At 41.9% G+C, this 21,506-nt stretch overlaps 1 protein-coding gene across 2 annotated transcripts in view; it reads right to left on the bottom strand.

Annotated features, from left to right (window-relative positions):
* Positions 1–21,506, bottom strand: part of LOC112217024 (transmembrane and coiled-coil domain protein 3) — a 36,790-nt gene that overhangs the window by 8,706 nt on the left and 6,578 nt on the right. Inside the window, exon 1 of one of the 2 annotated variants that reach the window (XM_024377244.2) lies at positions 10,813–11,064. The exons of the other annotated variant lie outside the window; for it this stretch is intronic. Coding sequence (XP_024233012.2) covers positions 10,813–10,884 — 72 coding nt within the window. The 5' untranslated portion in view covers positions 10,885–11,064. Of the gene's footprint in view, positions 1–10,812; positions 11,065–21,506 lie in introns of those variants that run through there. 2 annotated transcript variants of the gene reach the window in all.

Here is a 21,506-nt window from a genome sequence, read left to right as displayed (position 1 = left end):
CATTCTGTCAACCCGTGGCCTTGCAAATCACAGCACAGAATAAATGTGATGCAAGCCTACTCAACCTGTATAACAATATATCAACCATTTAGCAGTTCAGAACACTGCTCCCTCCATCTGCTACAGCGCTACCACAAAGACCTGAAAAATAGGACTTTTAAATGTTTTGATGTCCGAGACTGTCTGTCTGGTGATTGTTCTGGTTGGGTGTATATATAAATCATTGATTCCTGTCGTGTATTTATCCCCCTCTGGGCTACTAGTCTTCCTCTCCTCTTCTCCCACTTCCCACCCACGCCTGTTCTAACTCCACTGTCTACTAGCCTACTGTTTGTCTGGTGATTGTTTTGAACGGTTCTGCCTGCTGTGCTGCCTCTTAGCCTGGCTAGCACTGTGAATGAAAAGAGGTCCCCAGACCGATGCTCGACTTGGACAGGAGCTCAGCGGAGTAAGTACCGCTACTTTAAAATGTTTTACTGCTTGAGCTCGTGTTCCTCTTATAGAATATTAGTGAAAAAGTACTATGGAGTTCCTGCGCCTAAATATAAACAGTACCGGCACACAAAATTAGTATCGGAACCTATTTCAGTCCAAGTCAAGCACTGTCACAGACTCGCCTGGTATGATTAAATAACAATTTAAGGACGGGAAATATTCCGTTGGTTGCTGGTCTGAGTTTGTAACCACGCCCCCAAGCGTATATCTGAATAGAATAATCCAGTTTAGTGTGAAGTTGATGAGTTGATTTGAGCAGAACCGGTTTTGACCAGATCCCAGACCCAACCAAACTGATTCGCTCTGCGTTCTGCAAATCAGCACACACTTCAGGGAGAAACACTCTCTCTCTCTCTCGCTCGCTCTGTGTGTGTGTGTGTGTGTGTGCGTGTGTCCTGCACGGCACCATAGAAAACACCCGGAGTCCTGCTCTTATCAGACTTTAGGCAAATGTCAAAGACAAAGGAATTCTGATTACATTTATGGTCCTGCAGCAGCTTTACCTTTGGTTTTACACTCAACGAGCACTCACACACACGTACTAGTAAACCAGGTCAACCCCTGGGCTGGGCTAATATAGGGCTGGGCTCCAGAAGTTAAACATACCTGGGTTACTGCTACATGCCCTGACCTGCAGTGTATACACTAAACACACATAGTGAATGCGGGTAACACAGGACAGGATATCCACAGACTGTACCATATGATGGAAGAGTGTTTATGGTATTTATGTACCACTGAACTGCTCTCCTCTTGCCCACTCCCCTGTGTATGAGTGGAGAGAATCACCACTTGTATTTCCATATAATCCGGCTAAACACTGAAGTGACAGAGGGTTAGGACGTGTGTGTGTGACCGTGTGTCAGGGAGTCATCCCTCCTGGGAAGCACACTTTCTTTGACAATGTTCCAGCAGAGAGAATGAGGAAGAAAACAAGAAACAAAACAAAACAAAAAAGAGAACCAGAAACAAGAAAAGAAACAAGAAAACATGAAAAAAAACATGAAAGAGAACGAGAGAGACCGTGAGAAATAGAGATCAAAGTATGAAAGCCAATTTCTAAGCTAGAGATAACAAACTCCTCCAGTTTCTCTGTCTTGTTAAGTGTACAGATAAATGATGAGCCTTTAGCGGGCCTGCAGTGGAGCACATCAGCCCCAGAGGTCACAATAGCACCGACTTGGACGCATCCCGGAGAGGAGTATGTGTCTCTAATTAATCATTTAGGGTGGTTTACCAGGCCCCGAGCAAGTAGAGCACAGCCCTCAATATCTCACTGCTAAGGGCCAAGTATATAAACACACACTCGTATAGAGACGTAAAGAGGTTAAAGTCCCCAAAGCCATGCCAAGGACTGTGTCAGCACTCAGATGGAGGGAGATGGAGAGAATGTCATGTAACAGAGAGAGAGAGAGAGAGAGAATGTCATGTAACAGAGAGAGAGAGAGTGTACGTGAGAGAGGAGGTGAAAAAAGAGAGAGATCCATCCTAGAAAAATCAATAGACTGTTAAGGGCCCAGTGCGGTCAAAAACTAGATTTTCCTATTTTATATTTATTTCCAAACTATGAGGTTGGAATAATACTGTGAAAATTATGTTAATGTCCTTTTAGTGTAAGAGCTGTTTAAAAATATATATTTCAACCTGTTTTGGTGGGATGGAGTTTTGGCCTGACTGGTGACATCACCAAGCTCTAATTAGTTAATAGACTAATAAGAAAGAGAATTCCAAACCTCTCTGCCAATAAAAGCTAGTTTTCCCCTCCCCACAAATTGTTGGGGGGCAATTTTAATTGAAAACAATCACAGTAAGGTATTTTAATTGTTACCCAGAAATGAGTTGATTGATATTGAGAAGGACCTTTAACATCAATTTACAAAATGGAGAGCTCTACTATGACTAAACAGTCACCCAGAGAACAATATACACACGCACTAATTAAAACACTGGTGGATAAATACACAGTCCACGGGAGGGGGGCAGGAACTCTTCACCAGAAAAGCCTGAAAATATGTAATCCTCTCCTTTCTGTCATTTAATCTCTTTTTTTTCCAGAGCCAAATATTACGCAGCAGCCACCACCCTCAACAAACACACTCTTTTAGATGGAGAGAGAAGAGGATAGAAAGAAAAGGATGAGCACATACAGATGGAGAGGGAGGTGGGTGAGGATAAAGAGATGGAGAGAGAAGAGAGGGATGGCTATAAAAAGAGAAAGAAGTGAAGGGTGGATAGAGTAGGAGAAGAGTTGAACAAGTGTAACCATGTAATCTTATTGATTTAGGCCTAAAGAAAGAGAGAGAAGAGGGATAGATAGAAAGAGAGTAGGAGAAGAGTTGAAGTGTAACAGTGAATCCTGTTGTAATGTAGCTTCCTTAAATAGTACCCGCAAAACACCAGTCTCAACGTCAACAGTGAAGAGGCGACTCCGGGATGCTGGCTTTCTAGGCTTTCCTCTGTCCAGTGTCTGTGTTCTTTTGCCCATCTAATCTTTTATCTTTATTGCCCTGTCTGAGATATGGCTTTTTCTTTGCAGCTCTGCCTAGAAGGCCAGCATCTTTCTTGACAATTTCTCACCTTCATTTCTCAGAACAAGAATAGAATGACGAGTTTCAGAAGAAAGGTCTTTGTTTCCGGTCATTTTGAGACTGTAATCGAACCCACAAATGCTGATGCTCCAGATACTCAACTAGTCTAAAGAAGGCCAGTTTTATTGCTTCTTTAATCAGGACAACAGTTTCAGCTGTGCTAACATAATTGCAAAAGGGTTTTCTAATGATCAATTAGCCTTTTAAAATTATAAACTTGGATTAGCTAACACAACATGCCATTGGAACACAGGAGTGATGGTTGCTGATAATGGGCCTCTGTACGCCTGAAAGATTAGTGGAATCTGTGTGGGTAGCAGGACAGGTAGGATGACTGCCAGTGAAGGTGAAGGGGTGGTCACGGGTCAGGTGACAGAGGAATGGACTGAGGCAGGAAATCCTTTAGCCATAAAGTGGTATATTTACTGGGTAGTCTGTGGTGCATAACAAAGGAAACCTGAATAAATAACATGTATCCAATCAAATTCATAATCAAATCATAACAATCATTCATTCATTATTAACATACTTAGGTGATTCAGCAATTCAGTTCATTAAGAGGTCAATAGGAATCATCCTTGAGTCATAATATTCATCATAATCATGAGAAATAATGATTCAATCAGTGATCGGTTATTCAATCTATAATCCCCATCAGTTTGATATCAGAATTGATCAGTTCAGCAAACAATGTTTCATATTTAACCCTTTCAAGTTTGTCTTCATATGTACATGTAATTTCATTACATATTAACCATATATCGATGGCATGATTGACCTGTGATGATCTGTAGGGCCGTGATCATTGACCATTTACATTAAACAATAGGTCTGAAGCGTGCGCTCCAAACCGCACGCTCTGCAGTAATAACTATAAACAATAACTGATGGCCCACTCTCCCGATCGCAACAGATAGTTCAGAAGAAAAGGTAACAGATTCGGTGGACTTATGTGGATTCATGGACGCACTCACACAACACAGACTGTCCATCTTTGGAGTTCTGATGACAAACACATCGTACTGCGCAGCACATGGCAGGCACAGGACACACACACACACGTGTCAGAGCTCTTAGGAAAGCAGTTTACCGACTTGGCGTCCACATGTGCAAATGTGTCAGTGTAACCAATGGGCAGATAATTGATCTAGCTTGCTCTCGTTAACACACACACACACCACTCCCCTGTGTGTTACGTAATCTACACTGATCTAGTCAACTCAATCTGTGAGCTTTGTTGTGTGTATGGTACAGTAACTGAATAGCACTGAATGTGTTTGTAGGTACAGTAGATTTCACACTAATCTAGTGGAAGTAGCTCACTGATATGAACCAGCTGTATTCCTGTGAGTGTAAATCAGGGGGGCAGCTGAAGGGAGGACGGCTCATAATAATGGCTGGAATGGAGTGTAATGGATGGAAACCATGTGTTTGATACCATTCCATTGACTCCATTCCAGCCATTATTAGGAGCCGTCCTCCCCTCAGCAGCCTCCACTGGTGTGAATAGGCTGTGTGTGCACGCATGCAGGCAGCAGACTAGAGTGTTTAATGCTTTATAACGTGACAGCTGGGCTGTATGGCCATTACTTGAGTCAATATTATGGCCGGCAACAATTTGCATCATCACATAAGCTTCTACAGGTAGAGATTGGTTTCATAATGACTGATTAAAAAGATCCAGTCAGCTCTGAGCCTGTGTTATAATATCTAAAGACAGTTCGGTGATACAGAAAATCCTTTTGATGAGTGAGTGCGTATGTGTGTGTTAATCCGAGGCTGTGTTACTCACTATACCCGGCATCTCTGTTGGTTTGTTAGTGCGTGTCTGTCCACTGTAGGCTTAGCTCACGCTCAATCACTAATCTAACAACACACACACACAGACAGAGATCCACAGAGAAGGGAAGATAGAGGGATAGAGAGAAATACCTAAAAAGATTCTGCCAACCTGGTCCAGATATGTACAGCTTCAGCCAAGTCTAGCTAGTAGCTACTTTAGTGTATTAAATCAAACCCCTGTTTGCTCTGACTAGATTCCCTCTTCATCTCTTCTTCCTCCAACACGCCACTCTGCCTGAGGACTCTTGCTCTCTCGTCGATGGCTATAACTCTGTCCTCATTCCCAGAGATCCTAGCCCAAACGCCATGGATAACCCATATCCTACCCACCAACTCACACAACTCAGGGCGAGTCCATGAATACAGTACACAGACAGACAGAGACAGAGACAGAGACAGACAGAACAGTTGATGTCACAGAGACAGGACAAAGAGAGAGGGAGCAAGAGAGAGACAGAACAATTGATTATGCAGAGACAGCGTAAAGAGAGAGGGAGAGAGAGAGACAGAACAGTTGATGTCGCAGAGACAGGATAAAGAGAGAGGGAGAGAGGCAGAACAGTTGATCTTGCAGAGACAGGATAAAGAGAGGGAGAGAGAAGCTTTAGAGCAACACCCCCAAAGTGAATAAATGCCTTTGAGCATCAGTCATGCACAGAGACATCAGAGAGAGAGGAGAGAAGGGAAGAGGGAGAGAATGGGGAGCATAGAAAGAGATATCAGCAGCAAAGCCTGTATACGATTGGGGGGGTGGGGAAGGGGTGAGACTCCTGTGGTTGCCCTGACAACAGAAGGGAATGACAGCTGCTAGGCTACCCCTCACCACAATGGCCAATGGAGCATTTCAGAGACTAGGGACCCATAATTCAATACATTGAGGCCTTTCCTCACCCTCCCACCCTCTCTCTCTCTACCCCTCACCCTACCCCTCTTCCTCCCACCCTCTCTCTACCCCTCTCCCTCCTTCGCCCTTCCTTTCTCTCACAGAGGTAAGACCGAGATAATTTCAGTGATTTGTGGTGATTGGTGATTGGACAGTAGTATGAGGTATGTGGGCTCTCTGATTGAGGTGGTCAGATAAGGCAGGCTCATTGTAGACATTAATACTGTATGCATCCAGACTGAAACAGTGTCTGTGTAGCATGATGCCCTGGGAAACAACTGCAACATGAAATAAGAACTCAAGCGCTTGTTCCCTTGAGGCTGGCTCATTTAATCACCTATTGTAGAACTATTGCCCTGATTGTTTTTTTATTTGGTCTGAGAGGACTTTTTTAAATTTTTTAATCAAATTATTTTTTTCTTTAAAACAACAACAATACTAACGTGGGCGTTCTGGTTAGTGGTTGCGCTCGCCCCGAGATGCCGGCAAGGCCCCGCCGAACAACACACACCTCTCACAGCATGAAACCAAAACACAAAACATAAATAGTGAAACACAAAACATACAATAATCCCATCCCCACCCCTGATTGGATGACCTTTTATACTATACATTTGTGTATAAAATTATTCCAATCAATTCCACCTTCAGACAGCCACAGATCAACCCATCTCTCCCAGTAAATCACCATTCTACCATTTCCTCTTCTAATACATCCCTCCATTCTCCCATGGTGTCTCACTAGGAACCTCCCCATCGTTCTCCCATGGTGTCTCACTAGGAACCTCCTCATCATTCTCCCATGGTGTCTCACTAGAGACTTGAACCTCCCCATCATTATCCCATGGTGTCTCACTAGGGACTTGAACCTCACCACCTGCAACCTTTCTGCTGAAATTGCCCCATAAATGTACATTTTACCCAAGAGCACAATATTATTTCCTATTGACTGACAGCAGCACCCTGACATTATGGCATAACAACCATTCCTGGACCCGACTCCAAAAACAAGCCAACGATGGACAGTACCAAGAGAGATGCTCTACTAATTCTGTTTCCGCATGGCAGAGTCTGCACCGGTCTGACTGTTGAATACCCCATATACTGAGCATTCTGTTTGTAGCGAGAATTTAATATAATAGCTTAAATTGAAAATAACTAATTAATGCATCAATTGTTGTTTTGTACTGTATATCAGTTCATAATCCCGATGCCATGGTATTGGGACATCGGAAATCTGTTCACAACTATCTTGAATTTTATGCGGCATAGTTGTCAACCCTCTTGACTGTGAAACTGATACATTTCACGATTTATATAGTATTTTTAAGCCATTTAGGATTTTTTTATTAGTGGCAGACAAATTATACTGAACAAAAATATAAACGTAACATGTAAAGTGTTGGTCTCATGTTTCATGAGTAGAAGTTAAAGATCCCAGAAAATGGCCATACGCACAAAAAGCGAATTTCTCTCAAATGTTGTGCACAAATTTGTTTACATCCCTGTTAGTGAGCATTTCTCCACAACACAATGCCACAGATGTCTCAAGTTGGGGGAGAATGCAATTGGCATGCTGACTGTAGGAATGTCCATCAGAGCTGTTGCCAGAGAATTGAATGTTAATTTCTCTAACATATGCCGCCTCCCAATGGCATTTTAGAGAAATTGGCAGTACGTCCAACCGGCCTCACAACAGCAGACCACGTGTAACCACACCAGCCCAGGACCTCCACATCCTGCTTCTTCACCTGCGGGATCATCTGAGACCAGCCACCTCGACAGCTGATGAAACTGAGGAGTATTTCAGTCTGTAAAAAAAAAACTTTTGTGGGGAAAAACTCATTATGATTGGCTGGGCCTGGCTCCCTGTTGGGTGGGCCTGGCTCCCAAGTGGATGGGCCTATGCCTTCCCTGGCCCACCCATGGCTGCACCCCTGCACCCCTGGGTTTTAAATCAGATAAACTGGAGACATTATCCAGGTCCTCAATAAGACTGTTCAGGGTTGAAGATTGTGGACTCAAAAAAAAAAAACTTGAATCATCAGCATATATTGATACCTTTGTTTCTAATCCATTAATTTTTAACCCCTTCATTTTATCATTGGATCTGATTTTTATAATTAACATTACTTTTATACATTTTACAAGCGATTCTCTAAAATTGAAATAATCCAGGCTCTTATAAATAAATTCAAGCCGTACTTTTATTGAAGGCTTTCTCAAAATCTGCTATAAAGATGATGCCTGGTTTCCCTGCATTCTGAGAGTTTAAATATTTCTAATGGCTGGCTGTTATCTCCAATATATCCTCAATCCATCCTTTTCTCACTTTTGGCACCATAGAAAAGGATACCAGAATGCAGTCAATCCAACTAGCTTGATATTTCCTCATTTCTGAAGACCAAGCGGCCATTAACACCTTTGGAATGTGCCATCAGCCACTTCTCTCTCCGATGCACTGGCCCCGGGGCCACAGTAAATTGCGCTCACAACACACTATTTAATGGCCTGTTACTACACTGCCAAAAACAGCTCAGCAACAAACACACAAACAAACATGCAAACTCACACATACACTCGCTCACTGACACACATACACGCATACCACACACACACAACCCATCCGTACATTCTTTTTATTCCTGTGTCTCGTTGGAATAAGACCTCAGGCAGTAAAAGTCCAGTCTGTACTTGAGTGGAGCAGGCTGGGAAAAACACAGCCTTAAGAAACTTACTCTGCCCAAGGGCAGACTTCCAGGGAGTTGTGAAAGGAAAAGACAACCCATCCCTTCTTTGCTCTTTCTACAAGTCTCCCTCTCTTTCTCAGCAAGGCAGGAAAACCTTCTCTAGTTAAACAGAGGAGAAAGGACAGAAACAGCATATTCTCCCCATAAACTTCTGATAGATTAGGCACACATGCGGCACTATACTACATATATATACACTACATACATATACACACACACACACACACTATGCGACACTTCACCATACACACACACACACACACTATGCGACACTACACCATACACACACACACAGGGTGGAGCTGACCTTTGTGTATTCAGTAGTTAAGATGGAAAGACTAGCAAGGCACTAATGAATAAATAGCGAGGCACTAATGAATAAATAACATTCAACCTTAATAACACCCTCCATCGATCACAATGTCTGCATGTCTGTCTCTCTGTCCGTCTGCCTGTTTGTCAGATTACAATTCTAGCATCTCTGTTGATGTAAAGGGTTTGAAAGCTTTCTCTCTCTGAAATCAATTTATATTCAGTGAAATGTGCCAGCTTCAGTCAGTGTGTGTAGTTAAATATAAATGAGTGGGGATGGTGGCAGGGCAGAGAGGAGAGGGGCACCGTTTTTATATGACAGATGCCAAATGGACACACACTGACGAGTGCTGCTGACTACAGCGTGTGTGTGTGTGTGTGTGTGTGTGTGGTCATCATCACCAGTGATAACAACAACATATGGATTTGTCTTCCATAATGTAAATGCTAGATGCGGATGTTAAATCTAGGCCACATTCCTTTAAACTGCAAAACAACTATCCTGTAATGAAAATATGGGGCATGTGTACTAGGGAGGGTGAAAAGAGTATGTTCTGTCTCTCAGCATCTCCTCTCCCTGCTCCGTAGTCTGTTCCAGCCAGGGTTATCCCGTCCCAGTTGACTCACGGACAAGCCGCCACTCTCCAGCCACGCAAATTAACGTATGGATGGCTGGCGAGAGCCCCCAAACGCTCCTTTCCACTCCAGTGACCGTTACCGACCAAGGGTTTCCACTGTCAGATAGAATATGTGGAATATGCCAGTGCCATCCCCCTGCCTTCCCCTTGACTCTCCATCACAAAATCTGCATCCTTTCCCCTATGCCTACCCTCTATAAGGGATATATAGCTGAATACCAGCTAGAACCCTGACTACATATACTTCTTTACATTTTCACATGTTAATTGAGGGGGTGGTTTGTCGTATACTAGGATAAATAGCTCGATGTAGTTTTGCATAGCCTATCCCCTAAATGGGTCATGGTATGGGGATCAGCTATCAGTGTTGTTTGTTCCATAATTATAACTCGTCACTGTATCTCACCCACGACATTACAGTTAAGAATGAACACAAACACCAGGGACAAAACAACTATACCGTGGCAAACTACAGAGTGGGAATGACCGTATAAAGCAAAGAGTTTAGGGGCCACGTCCACCACAAACATCTGGCTGCACATTTGCTCCCGACAAAACCGCTAAGGTAAAGGAACCGAATGAATAGAATCTACTTCGTAAATTTGTTCAACAGTTGTTGTGTTCATGGACGAGCACTTGACAGAGGTCGCACGCAAAGTTGTGTTTTGTGAAAAGAGCTGCTGTTGCCGTCAATGAAACACCTGCCCAGCAGTACAAATCATTGACTAACCGGTTTATACCTGGCTGTCAAAACAACAGATACAAACACTGAGTGTATAAATAACAAATTCAGTTAGACATGTGTTGGCTAGATACAAAAAAAATCTAAAGCAATAAATGACCACAATTTACAAACAGCCTGTCTAACTATGGAATTATCTGAAATTATTCCTAAAGTAGATTCCTAAACATGTCCTGTTGCAATTAACTACAACGTCTCACATGATGTAATGGATACGGTGCACATAATTTCCAAATCAAGTCTCCCCAACACTTGGGACTGCGCTGCACGATGGAACGGTTCCGAACTCGACTCAGTCACGGTTAAACTATAGCCCAAATACTTTGTTAGCTACGGTTAGTTGGGATAATTCGCATAGAGACAACTGGTTGTTGCTACTCTCGCTAACAACATAGATGATACATATTACCGATATTGTACACTACAACCGCCACGAAGAAGTGCTAGTATACTACCGAATATCAAACGTGACAAATGTTGGCTAGCTCTACAGACGCAGTCAGATACGTTACAGCAAGTCACTGTCATTCCGCAGACGATGTGACCAGGAAGGCATATTTACCATTTCGCCGCAGATGTTATATCTCTCTACTTCTGATAAACTTTTATCCACAACGGTATCGGCACTGGGCATAGTCCCGTAGTTTGGTCCGTGAATGTGGACTTGACGTTCCCCTACAAAAGCAAAGTTACAAACTGTCCATCGTGCTCACATCGTCCCCGTCCGAGAGCTGTCACTCATCACTGTCACTCACTACGGTTGTCGGGTGATCAGGGTCTCCTGGAGGTAATCTGCTTCCGAAGCACAGGACCGAGTGCGAAGCCACTAGACTCCTCCCACTACTAAATTAATTTATATATTTAACCGACACAATTATGATTTGCCCATGTAATTAACCCGTTATCACTATGAATTAACCTCACAGTCATTTATCTCAAATCTATATTTGTAACTGTAGCCAGAGTTGAGCTAGGTGAGAGTGTGTTGCCTATTTTGAAATGAACAACCATCCACGATTAGAAATATGAATATATAGTAAATAGCCTAGAAGGCATCAAATGTCAGTCTCCCCATACACATGTTGCTGCCCATGGGACGACACAACATTTTACTAATGGCAAGTCGAATGAATATAGCACTAGAAACGATGAAGTTCGGGGTCATTTTCCACCGAGTGCGAAATGTCCATTTAGGACAGTCCAAGACACCGTGGCCGCGCCTCATGACCTCCCTGATAATTGATATCATCAGCGCGCTGCACCTGTCTGTGACTGGCACGTCTTTGTTTTTAGAGTATTGGTTCCGAAATAATATCCTATTGGCGAGCCAACTGGTAAATGCAGAGGGTATTTTTTCTTAGTTATAAGGAATTCTTATAACTTTACAAGGTCCCTGTAACACCTAAAGATTTTGAAATAGTTTTAGATGCCATTTATTATTCATTATTATTCAGGAACGCGCCAAGACCTGACCCTCGGAACCTACCTTCCATTAACCCTGTTGACTTGAGATTTGTTTCTCTTCTGGTCCATTCAGCAACAGAGCGATACGAACCTTGTTTCAGCAGGATATTGTATTATGTCATGTCTTATTGGAACGGTTTTATTGATAATATCTGTGGGGGGAAAGGTTGGATGTTGCCACACACATACCTACTTGTTAACAAAATTAAGGACAATTATTCATAAATATTATCCTGCCAACTACTATATGAAGAAGTTTAAGGAAAACATCAACTCAAATTGTACCTTTTGTAATGACCACCCAGAAACGGTGTTGCATCTTTTTTTGGCAATGTATTCATGTAAGTCATGTAAAACTGTGGCAAGACATCAGTAGATTTATAATTGAACAAATTTATGAAGATTTTACACTATTGTGGAGAGATGTACTGCTTGGATTCTTTACCTACGATAGAAATAAGTTGAACAATTTTATGTAATTAATTTCATTATTCTTTTTGCCAAATTTCATAGTCACAAATGTAAATTTACAAACAAAATACCACATTTCTTACCTTAAAAAATTTAATTGAACTGTATTTTATGACAATTAAATACTCTACTAACAAAAAAGCTGTTAGAATTATAAGTGTATGTATGTTTCTTAAGGTCCTTGTGGAATGTGATATTGTACCCCCTAGCCCCGCCCCCTAGCCCAAATGTCCGTTGTATATTATATATATACTTGTGTTCCGCCATGTAAAAAATGTAACAAATAAAAAATTTAAAAAATAACAAGACTGCCACATCTTTCCACAGAAGCCTCAACAGCGCCCCATGTAGGTGCTTCACTGCATGCATGTGTGCTACGGAGATCGGCTTGGTAAAACAGCTGATAAAAATAGAGAATTTCTACAGCGAGGTAGCCTTGGCCTAAGCATGTCACCCTTTGGAAGAGGTAGTGGATATCCCACCCTTGTCTCCAAGGATAAAGGTCCACATAAATAATTCAATAAGGATATCTCTTTTATTGTGTCATCCATTTTTAAAGACACAGTTGGCAGCCCACAGTACTGCTGGCTAGCAGATGAGTCCAGTAGCTGTGTCACGTGACCCAGTCCCAGGAGGTTGTTGTTATTTTACTGTCCATAAACGGAACAGGACATTTAATCCTCAGTTTATTCATATGCAGTCTCCCACCTTTCAGACCCCCACGTCGCCTTCACAAGGTAAACCAGCTATAACATACCTGATCAGTAAACAAACACACACATACAGTTGAAGTTGGAAGTTTACATACACTTTAGCCAAATACATTTAAACTCAGTTTTTCACAATTCCTAATCATATTAAAAATTCCCTGTCTTAGGTAAGTTAGGATCACCACTTTATTTTAAGAATGTGAAATGTCAGAATAATAGTAGAGAGAATTATTTGTTTCAGCTTTTATTTCTTTCATCACATTCCCAGAGAGTCAGAAGTTTACATACACTCAATTAGTATTTGCTAACATTGCCTTTAAATTGTTTAAGTTTAGTCAAATGTTTCGGGTAGCCTTCTACAAGCTTCCCACCATAAATTGGGTTAATTTTGGCCCATTCCTCCTGACAGAGCTGGTGTAACTGAGTCAGGTTTGTGTGCCTCCTTGCTAGCACATGCTTTTTCAGTTCTACCCACACATTTTCTATAGGATTGAGGTCAGGGCTTTGTGATGGCCACTCCAATACCTTGACTTTGTTGTCCTTAAGCTATTTTTCCACAACTTTGGAAGTATGCTTGGGGTCATTGTCCATTTGGAAGACCCATTTGCAACCAAACTTTAACTTCCTGACTGATGTCTTGAGATGTTGCTTTACTATATCCACATCATTTCCCTTCCTCGTGATGCCATCTAGTTTGTGAAGTGCACCAGTCCCTTCTGCAGCAAAGCACCCCCAAAACATGATGCTGCCACCCCCGTGCTTCACATTTGGGATGGTGTTCTTCGGCTTGCAAGTCTCCCCCTTTTTCCTCCAAACATAAAGATGGTCATTATGGCCAAACAGTTATATTTTTGTTTCATCAGACCAGAGGGCATTTCTCAAAAAAATTGCAATCTTTGTCCCCATGTGCAGTTGCAAATACATCCACAGGTACACCTCCAATTGACTCAAATTATGTCAATTAGCCTATTAGAAGCTTCTAAAGCAATGACATCATTTTCTGGAATTTTCCAGGCTGTTTAAAGTCAGTCAACTTAGTGTATGTAAACTTCTGACCCACTGGAATTGTGATACAGTGAATTATAAGTGAAATAATCTGTCTGTGAACAATTGTTGGAAAAATTACTTGTGTCATGCACAAAGTAGATGTCCTAACTGACTTGCCAAAACTATTGTTTGTTAACAAGAAATTTGTAGTGTGGTTGAAAAACAAGTTTTATTGACTCCAACCTAAGTGTATGTGTAACGGATGTGAAACGGCTAGCTTAGTTAGCGGTGCGCGCTAAATAGCGTTTCAATCGGTGACGTCACTTGCTCTGAGACCTTGAAGTAGTAGTTCCCCTTTTCTTAATGATCACCTTTTCCTCCTCAGCTCTTCTTGCTAAGACCAGAAGAGCTGAGGAGGAAAAGGTGATCATTAAGTTAACTTCCCTTTCTCAGAGGTCCCCAGCTGACCTCTTGGGGGAGGAGAAGATGGAACTAATTGAGTTACAAAATAAACTGGATAATATATATAAATTAAAAGCAGAAGGAGCCTTTATTAGATCTAGGAAAAAATGGATTGAGGGAGAACAGAATTCATCTTATTTCTTTAGACTTGAGAAATTTCACTCTAAAAATAACACTATCCATAAATTAAACATTGATGGTGTTATTACCGATGACCAAAAATTAATCGCTAAATACTGTAGCAATTTTTACAGAAAATTGTATTGCTCTACGTACTGTCAGGAATCCACAGATATGTTTTTTAACTCACTGAATAATGTTCACTCTATCAGTTATATAGAATCTAAACAGTGTGATGAACCCATCAAAGTTGAAGAGATTATAGAGTCTATCAAACATCTAAAGAACAATAAATCACCATGTGTTGATGGAATTACATCAGAATTTTACAAATTATTTTCTGAACAAGTAGTCTTTTCAGAGAGTATTAAAAACAATGTTCTCCCTCCTACAATGAGTCAGGGGTTAATAACACTGATACCTAAACCTAAAAAAGAAGTGCTGCTCATCGATAACTGGCGTCCAATTTGAATTTGTCTTCTTAATAATGACTATAAGATATTAGCCTCACTACTTGCAAAAATAATTAAGGACGTCCTGGATGCAATCATTGATGAAACACAGTCTGACTTCATGAGGAACAGACATATTTCTAACAATGTCAGACTAGTATTAGACATACTTGACTACTCAGACCTAATAACTGAGGATAGCTTCATATTATTTTTAGATTTTTATAAAGCATTTGACACAGTAGAGCATCCGTTTCTCTTCCACTCCCTTGAGAGACTTGGCTTTGGGGATTTTTTCTGTAAGGCTATTAAGACTCTCTATGCAAATGGTAACAGCTCTATCAAATTGAAATATGGCACCTCACCTAGATTTGAGTTAAAGAGAGGAATTAGGCAAGGTTGTCCTATCTCTCCGTACCTGTTTTTATTAATCACCCAACTTCTTGCAAATTCTTTAAATAATAGTCCTGTACAAGGTATTTCCATAGCTGGTAAAGAAATTATTATAAGCCAGCTGGCTGACGATAGTACACTTTTTCTGAAAGACGCTAACCAAATTCCCATATCGATCAATGTGATTACAATCCTTTTCCAAAGCGTCTGGTCTATATCTTAACATTAATAAATGTGAACTCATGGCTGTCAAAGATTGTGTGACACCTTCATATTATGGTATTCCAGTAAAAGAGTAAAAGAAGAACTTACATATTTAGGCATAACCATTACAAAGGATCAGAAGTCTAGAGGCTTACTACATTTTAACCCTCTTATTAAAAAAACTCAGAAGAAACTAAATCAATGGCTACAGAGGGACTTATCTTTAAAAGGTAGAGTCCTAATAACCAAGGCTGAAGGTATCTCTAGACTAACATATGGCGCTCTATCTTTATATCTTGACTGTAAAATAAGCAAGGAGATAGACCAGATGCTTTTCAACTTTCTTTGGAGAAACCGTACCCATTACATTAGGACAACTGTTGTAATGAACACTTATGAGAATGGTGGACTGAATTTTCTGGACTTTACTACTTTAAATAATACTTTTAAGATCAATTGGATAAAACAATTCCTAAGAAGACCCACTTCTATCTGGAATTTTATTCCTCATCATATCTTCTCTACTTTTGGTGGCCTTAACTTCATGTTGTTTTGCAATTATAATATTGACAAAGTTCCAGTGAAACTCTCTGCTTTTCATTGGCAGGTTTTCTTGTCATGGTCCTTAATTTATAAACACAATTTTTCTCCACACAGATATTATATATGGAATAATCGGGATATATTGTATAAAAATACCTCTCTGTTTTTAGAATATTGGTTCTGAAATAATATCCTATTGGTGAGCCAACTGGTAAATGCAGAGGGTCTTTTACTCAGTTATAAAGAATTCTTATCACTTTACAAGGTCCCTGTAACACCTAAAGATTTTGCAATTGTTTTAGATGCCATTCCCTCAGGTGTTGCTATGTTATTCAGGAACATGTCAAGACCTGACCCTCAGAGCCTACCTTCTATTGACCTTGTTGACCCATCAGTAGGAAAGATTTGTTTCTCTTTTGGTCCATTCAACAACAGAGCGATACGATCCTTGTTTCAGCAGGATGTTGTATCTATACCTTATGTCATGCCTTATTGGAATGGATTTATTGATAATATCTGTTGGAAAAAAGTTTGGATGTTGCCACACACATACCTACTTGTTAACAAAATTAAGGAAGTTTCCTTTAAAATTATTCATAAATATTATCCTGCCAACCACTATATGAAGAAGTTTAAGGAAAACATCAACTCAAATTGCTCCTTTTGTAATGACCACCCAGAAACAGTTTTGCATCTTTTTTGGCATTGTATGCATGTAAGAAAACTGTGGCAAGACATCAGTAGGTTTATAATTGAACACATTTATGAAGATTTTACACTATTGTGGAGAGATGTACTGTTTGGATTCTTTACATACAATAGAAATAAGCGGAATCATTTTTATGTAATTAATTTCATTATTCTTTTGGCCAAATTTCATATACACAAATGTAAATTTACAAACAGAAAACCAAATTTTCGTACCCTACAAAAAGAAATTGAACTGTATTTTAAGACGGTTAAATGCTCTACTAACAAAAAAGCTGTTAGAATTGTAAGTATATGCATGTCCCTTAAGGTCCTTGTGTAATTGTAATGTGATATTGTACCCCCTAGCCCCGCCCCCAGCCCCGCCCCTAGCTCGATTGTCTGTTGTTTGTAATCTATGTATGCTTGTGTTCCCTCATGACCCGGATCACTGGTTGCTGCGGGAAAAAAGGAGGAGGTCAAAAGGGGGGTGAGTGTAACGGATGTGAAACGGCTAGCTTAGTTAGCGGTGCGAGCTAAATAGCGTTTCAATCGATGACGTCACTTGCTCTGAGACCTTGAAGTAGTAGTTCCCCTTGCTCTGCAAGGGCCGCGGCTTTTGTGGAGCGATGGGTAATGATGCTTCATGGGTGACTGTAGTTGATGTGTGCAGAGGGTCCCTAGTTCGCGCCCGGGTATGGGCGAGGGGACGGTCTAAAGTTATACTGTTAGATATGTAAACTTCCGAATTCAACTGTATGCACATAGGCATATAGGCCTACATATTGGAAGTGGAAATGGCAGTGAACCAAAAGCTAAGAAGGCAATATGGATGGAAAGTCATTCATTGATTTGAGGCAGAAAGAAAATAAGGATTGCACTGAACTGCACACACTGTATACAGGTGGACACACACACACACACACACACACACACACACACACACACACACACACACACACACACACACACACACACACACACACACACACACACACACACACACACACACTCACACACACACACACACACACACACACACACACACACACACACACACACACACAGTATATTAAAATGGTAGCCAAGGTGGGAATATATCAAATAAAATGTATTAGTGTTAATTGATTTGAGGCAGACAGATAATGACGATCGGATTGTATCTTCATACACTGAATGAATGTGTGAAGGTACTGCTTAAAAGTGTGAGTAACACACACACACACACCCTGCATTGATACCCTAAAATCCCAAAGTGCCTGTGGAGTCAGATGTGTCCAGGTAAGACTGGGCTGGCAGAATGAGAGCAGCTCCTCTGGTGGCCAATAGAAAGAGAGAGTCACACAGCCGTTAATGGCCATAACAACCGGGCCGGTAACAGGTAGACGTTCCAAGACTGAATGAATCAGCTTGGAGGGAGAGAACATCACCTGTCGCAGAGGGCACGGTGGGCACAGAGAGGGGTGGCATGAGTGCCAAGATGGGATCCGATGGAATCTGGCTCTGGAGTAATTCATCCATTAGATACGGAGTCAATTGGAGAAGGGAGAATATGTTGATACATTTGGTGGGGGTGAATCATTAATGAGTTATTTACATGTTGCGTATCAGAAATACTGCAGCCAGAGACAGTACAATTCCATCAGGAGAGAAGTCATCATGTCTTCTTTACCTTGTCACTCTCAACACAGGCTGAAAACAGCCCATAGCCTGGCCCCACCTAGCCCCTTCACTGTTGGCAGATCTGAAGAAACCAGGTAAGCAACAAGTCCTCAAATGGGTTTATGGGAGCTTCAACCATATTGCTTCCATCTTTTTCCGTACTATAAACACAAAATAGACTTCTTGAGGCGGCAGGTATCCTAGCGACTAGTTAGAATCCGAGAGCCGACGAGGTAAAAAAATCTGTCGATGTGTCCTTGAGCAAGGCACTTAACCCTAATTGCTCCAGGGTCACTGGCAGACCCTGGCCATGACCCCACTCTCCGAGGGTTTCCCAGGGGGAGTTAGGATATGCAAAAAAACACATTTCCAATTCACACACGCGTATAATAAACACTTGTACATGAAATAGGACAAATATAAGCCCCCACCAAATTATTATTATTATTAGTATTATAAATAAGGTCAGAGAGGTAGAGGGTACAGGGATTGGGGACAGATCTCGCTGCTTTGCTCAGACCATTTAACTAATCCACTTCTATTCCATTATCACCTATGTAGGCCTGTTGATTAGTTCAAATGTGTTTGATTTATAATGAGGAATGGAACGTTCATTTGGTCTAAATTGGTGTTTGGCTGCATTGATTTGGCTTGGAGCACCATGTGTGCCCAGGGGGAATAGCTTTAGAACAAACACGGATGCACGCATGCACCGATGCATGCTGCACACGCACACAAGCACACACACACGCACGCACACACACACGCACGCAAACACACACACAGTCTGCTCATATAACTCACAATGATCAGAGCACTAATCAGAAGTTCTCCAGACATGGAACTCTAATACAGCTTTTACACTGGTCTCAACTGCAAAACCAAGTCACCGTTTAGTTCCTTGCGCCGCTCTCTCTCTCCCTCTCCTTTTCTGCTGCTTTCTTAATTAATCAGACAGAAGTCTCATCCCTCTGAGAGCTGAACTACCTGCAGTGTGTTCGCTCTTTATAACTACACACTCTCTCCTTTGCCGCAACATCTTATCTAAATGGCACTAGTGGTCTCGCTTGATAGTCCAATTACTCTGAAAGATAAGATTGTCCAGTTTATTAATATTGACTTTGCATAGAGAGACCGTGGGCTATAGTTCATCTGGTGTGTGCGCGTACGAGTGGTGTTTATCGCAAAGACTGCCATTGTTCCATTTCCCCCTGACGTTGTGTTCATTCTACACTTCCTGTGCCACTTCCTGTCTCTGTCCCAGACGTCACCCCAATCTGACCTCTACCTTCCCACATGGTTCCGGAACAGAAAATTTAGGTAGAGTTATGGAATGTTGATGTAGAGATCTGGAATGTTTTAATGGGATCCTAAATTAAGCCTATACAATAGTCATACTGGCTCGTAACTGACCTCAAAGCTGCCCTCTGTGTTTGTGCGTGGGTGATTGTGTGATAATCTTACGAAGGACAAGGAAATCGAAACGAACAGACGATTCCCCCTGGTAAGGCATTGGAACAGACTGCTCTGAGGAACTCTGGCCCTTCTCCTTCCTGTGTGACTCAGAGAGACGCCAGGGCCAGATTAGGTCACACACTGTCTGGGTCTCTGTTACACACACATTGCCTGGGTCTCAGTCACACACACACACACCCACACACAGTGCATTGCTGCTCCTCTAGCAATGTTAAGGCCTATCTGTCCAGACTGGTGATGTGCTGAGCGTAATCGGATTAGGAGAACAGATCACTATATGCACATATGGGAACACAAAGTGTGAATCTGTATTCTCTGTTTCAGTCCTGTTTTTACCAGTGTGTGTATGGAGCATGTGTGACAGACAGTCTGTGTGACATCTTCCCTAATCTCGACGCAGCAACGCGGGTACTCTGAAAAGATTCAGTATACTGAGACAGAGTGAACACACGCACATGCTCACGCACACACACACACACACACACACACACATGGTCCTTGTCTCTATGTAATTGGGATAGTGTGGTTGAACTAGTTTCTGATGACCAAATCCTACACCCTACTAGTTCTGTCCAGAAGAAAAACAACCTCATCTCTCTCAAACCATTATGCGTCATTCTGCATACCCCTTAAATCACTCTCTTCTCCCTCCAAAGCTCCCTCCCTCTCCCTCTCTCTCTCTCCCCCTCTCTCCCCCCCTCTCTCTCTCTCTGGAAGTGAAGCTGTGTGTCAGTGAATGTAGTCATCACATCACATCTCCTTCTCTCTCTATCTTTTAAATGCTGACAATCTCCCACCCAGTCCTTTTCAGCTAATGGCCTTTACACAGTCTCTCTCTCTCCCCCGCTCTCTCTCGCGCTCTCTCTCCCCCGCTCTCTCTCTCACATTCTCAATTCAATTCAATTTAATTTAACGGCTATATTGGCATGGGAAACATATGTTTATGTTTAGATAATAAACAAAAGTGAAATAAACAATACAAAAATGAACTGTAAACATTACACTCTGTCTCTCTCTTTCATACTGCTTCCTTTCCACTACTATCTGATACGAGCTGCTGATTTTAGACTCAGTGAGAACACACACACGCGCACGCACGCACGCAAACACACACACACACACACACACACACACACACACACACACACACACACACACACACACACACACACACACACACACACACACACACACAGAGCCACTGTTTCTATGGATGGGTTTCTCTGACAAACCAATCAGTCTCGCCGGCCTCATACCTCAGCCATGTGTGATAACAGAGGCTACTATCTGACTGCCAGACATAATTAAACGCACTCAGAGGGCAGGCTGGGAACGAATCAACACTGGGTTGCTAAAATTACATAAGTCATAACAGAACTGTACTAAACTTGAATGGCAGGGGGGGACCAGCATGGAGAGGCTGTAGAGAGGAGAAGGCAGGGAGTGGAATAGACAGCAACTACCTCCTCTCTCTCTCTCTCCTTCTTACCCTTCTCTTGTCCTCTCTCTCTCTCTCTCCCTCCTTTCCCCTTGGACCCCCTCCCCCAAACAGCTTTCCTTTTCAGCCAGACATCACACTATTGAGAAAGACTTACTGCCCCCCCCTTGCCCCCAACAAAACATCC

Source organism: Oncorhynchus tshawytscha, linkage group LG17 (genome assembly GCF_018296145.1).
Source record: "Oncorhynchus tshawytscha isolate Ot180627B linkage group LG17, Otsh_v2.0, whole genome shotgun sequence".
NCBI classification, from domain to species: domain Eukaryota; kingdom Metazoa; phylum Chordata; class Actinopteri; order Salmoniformes; family Salmonidae; genus Oncorhynchus; species Oncorhynchus tshawytscha.
This window is presented reverse-complemented; position numbering and strand designations above follow the sequence as displayed.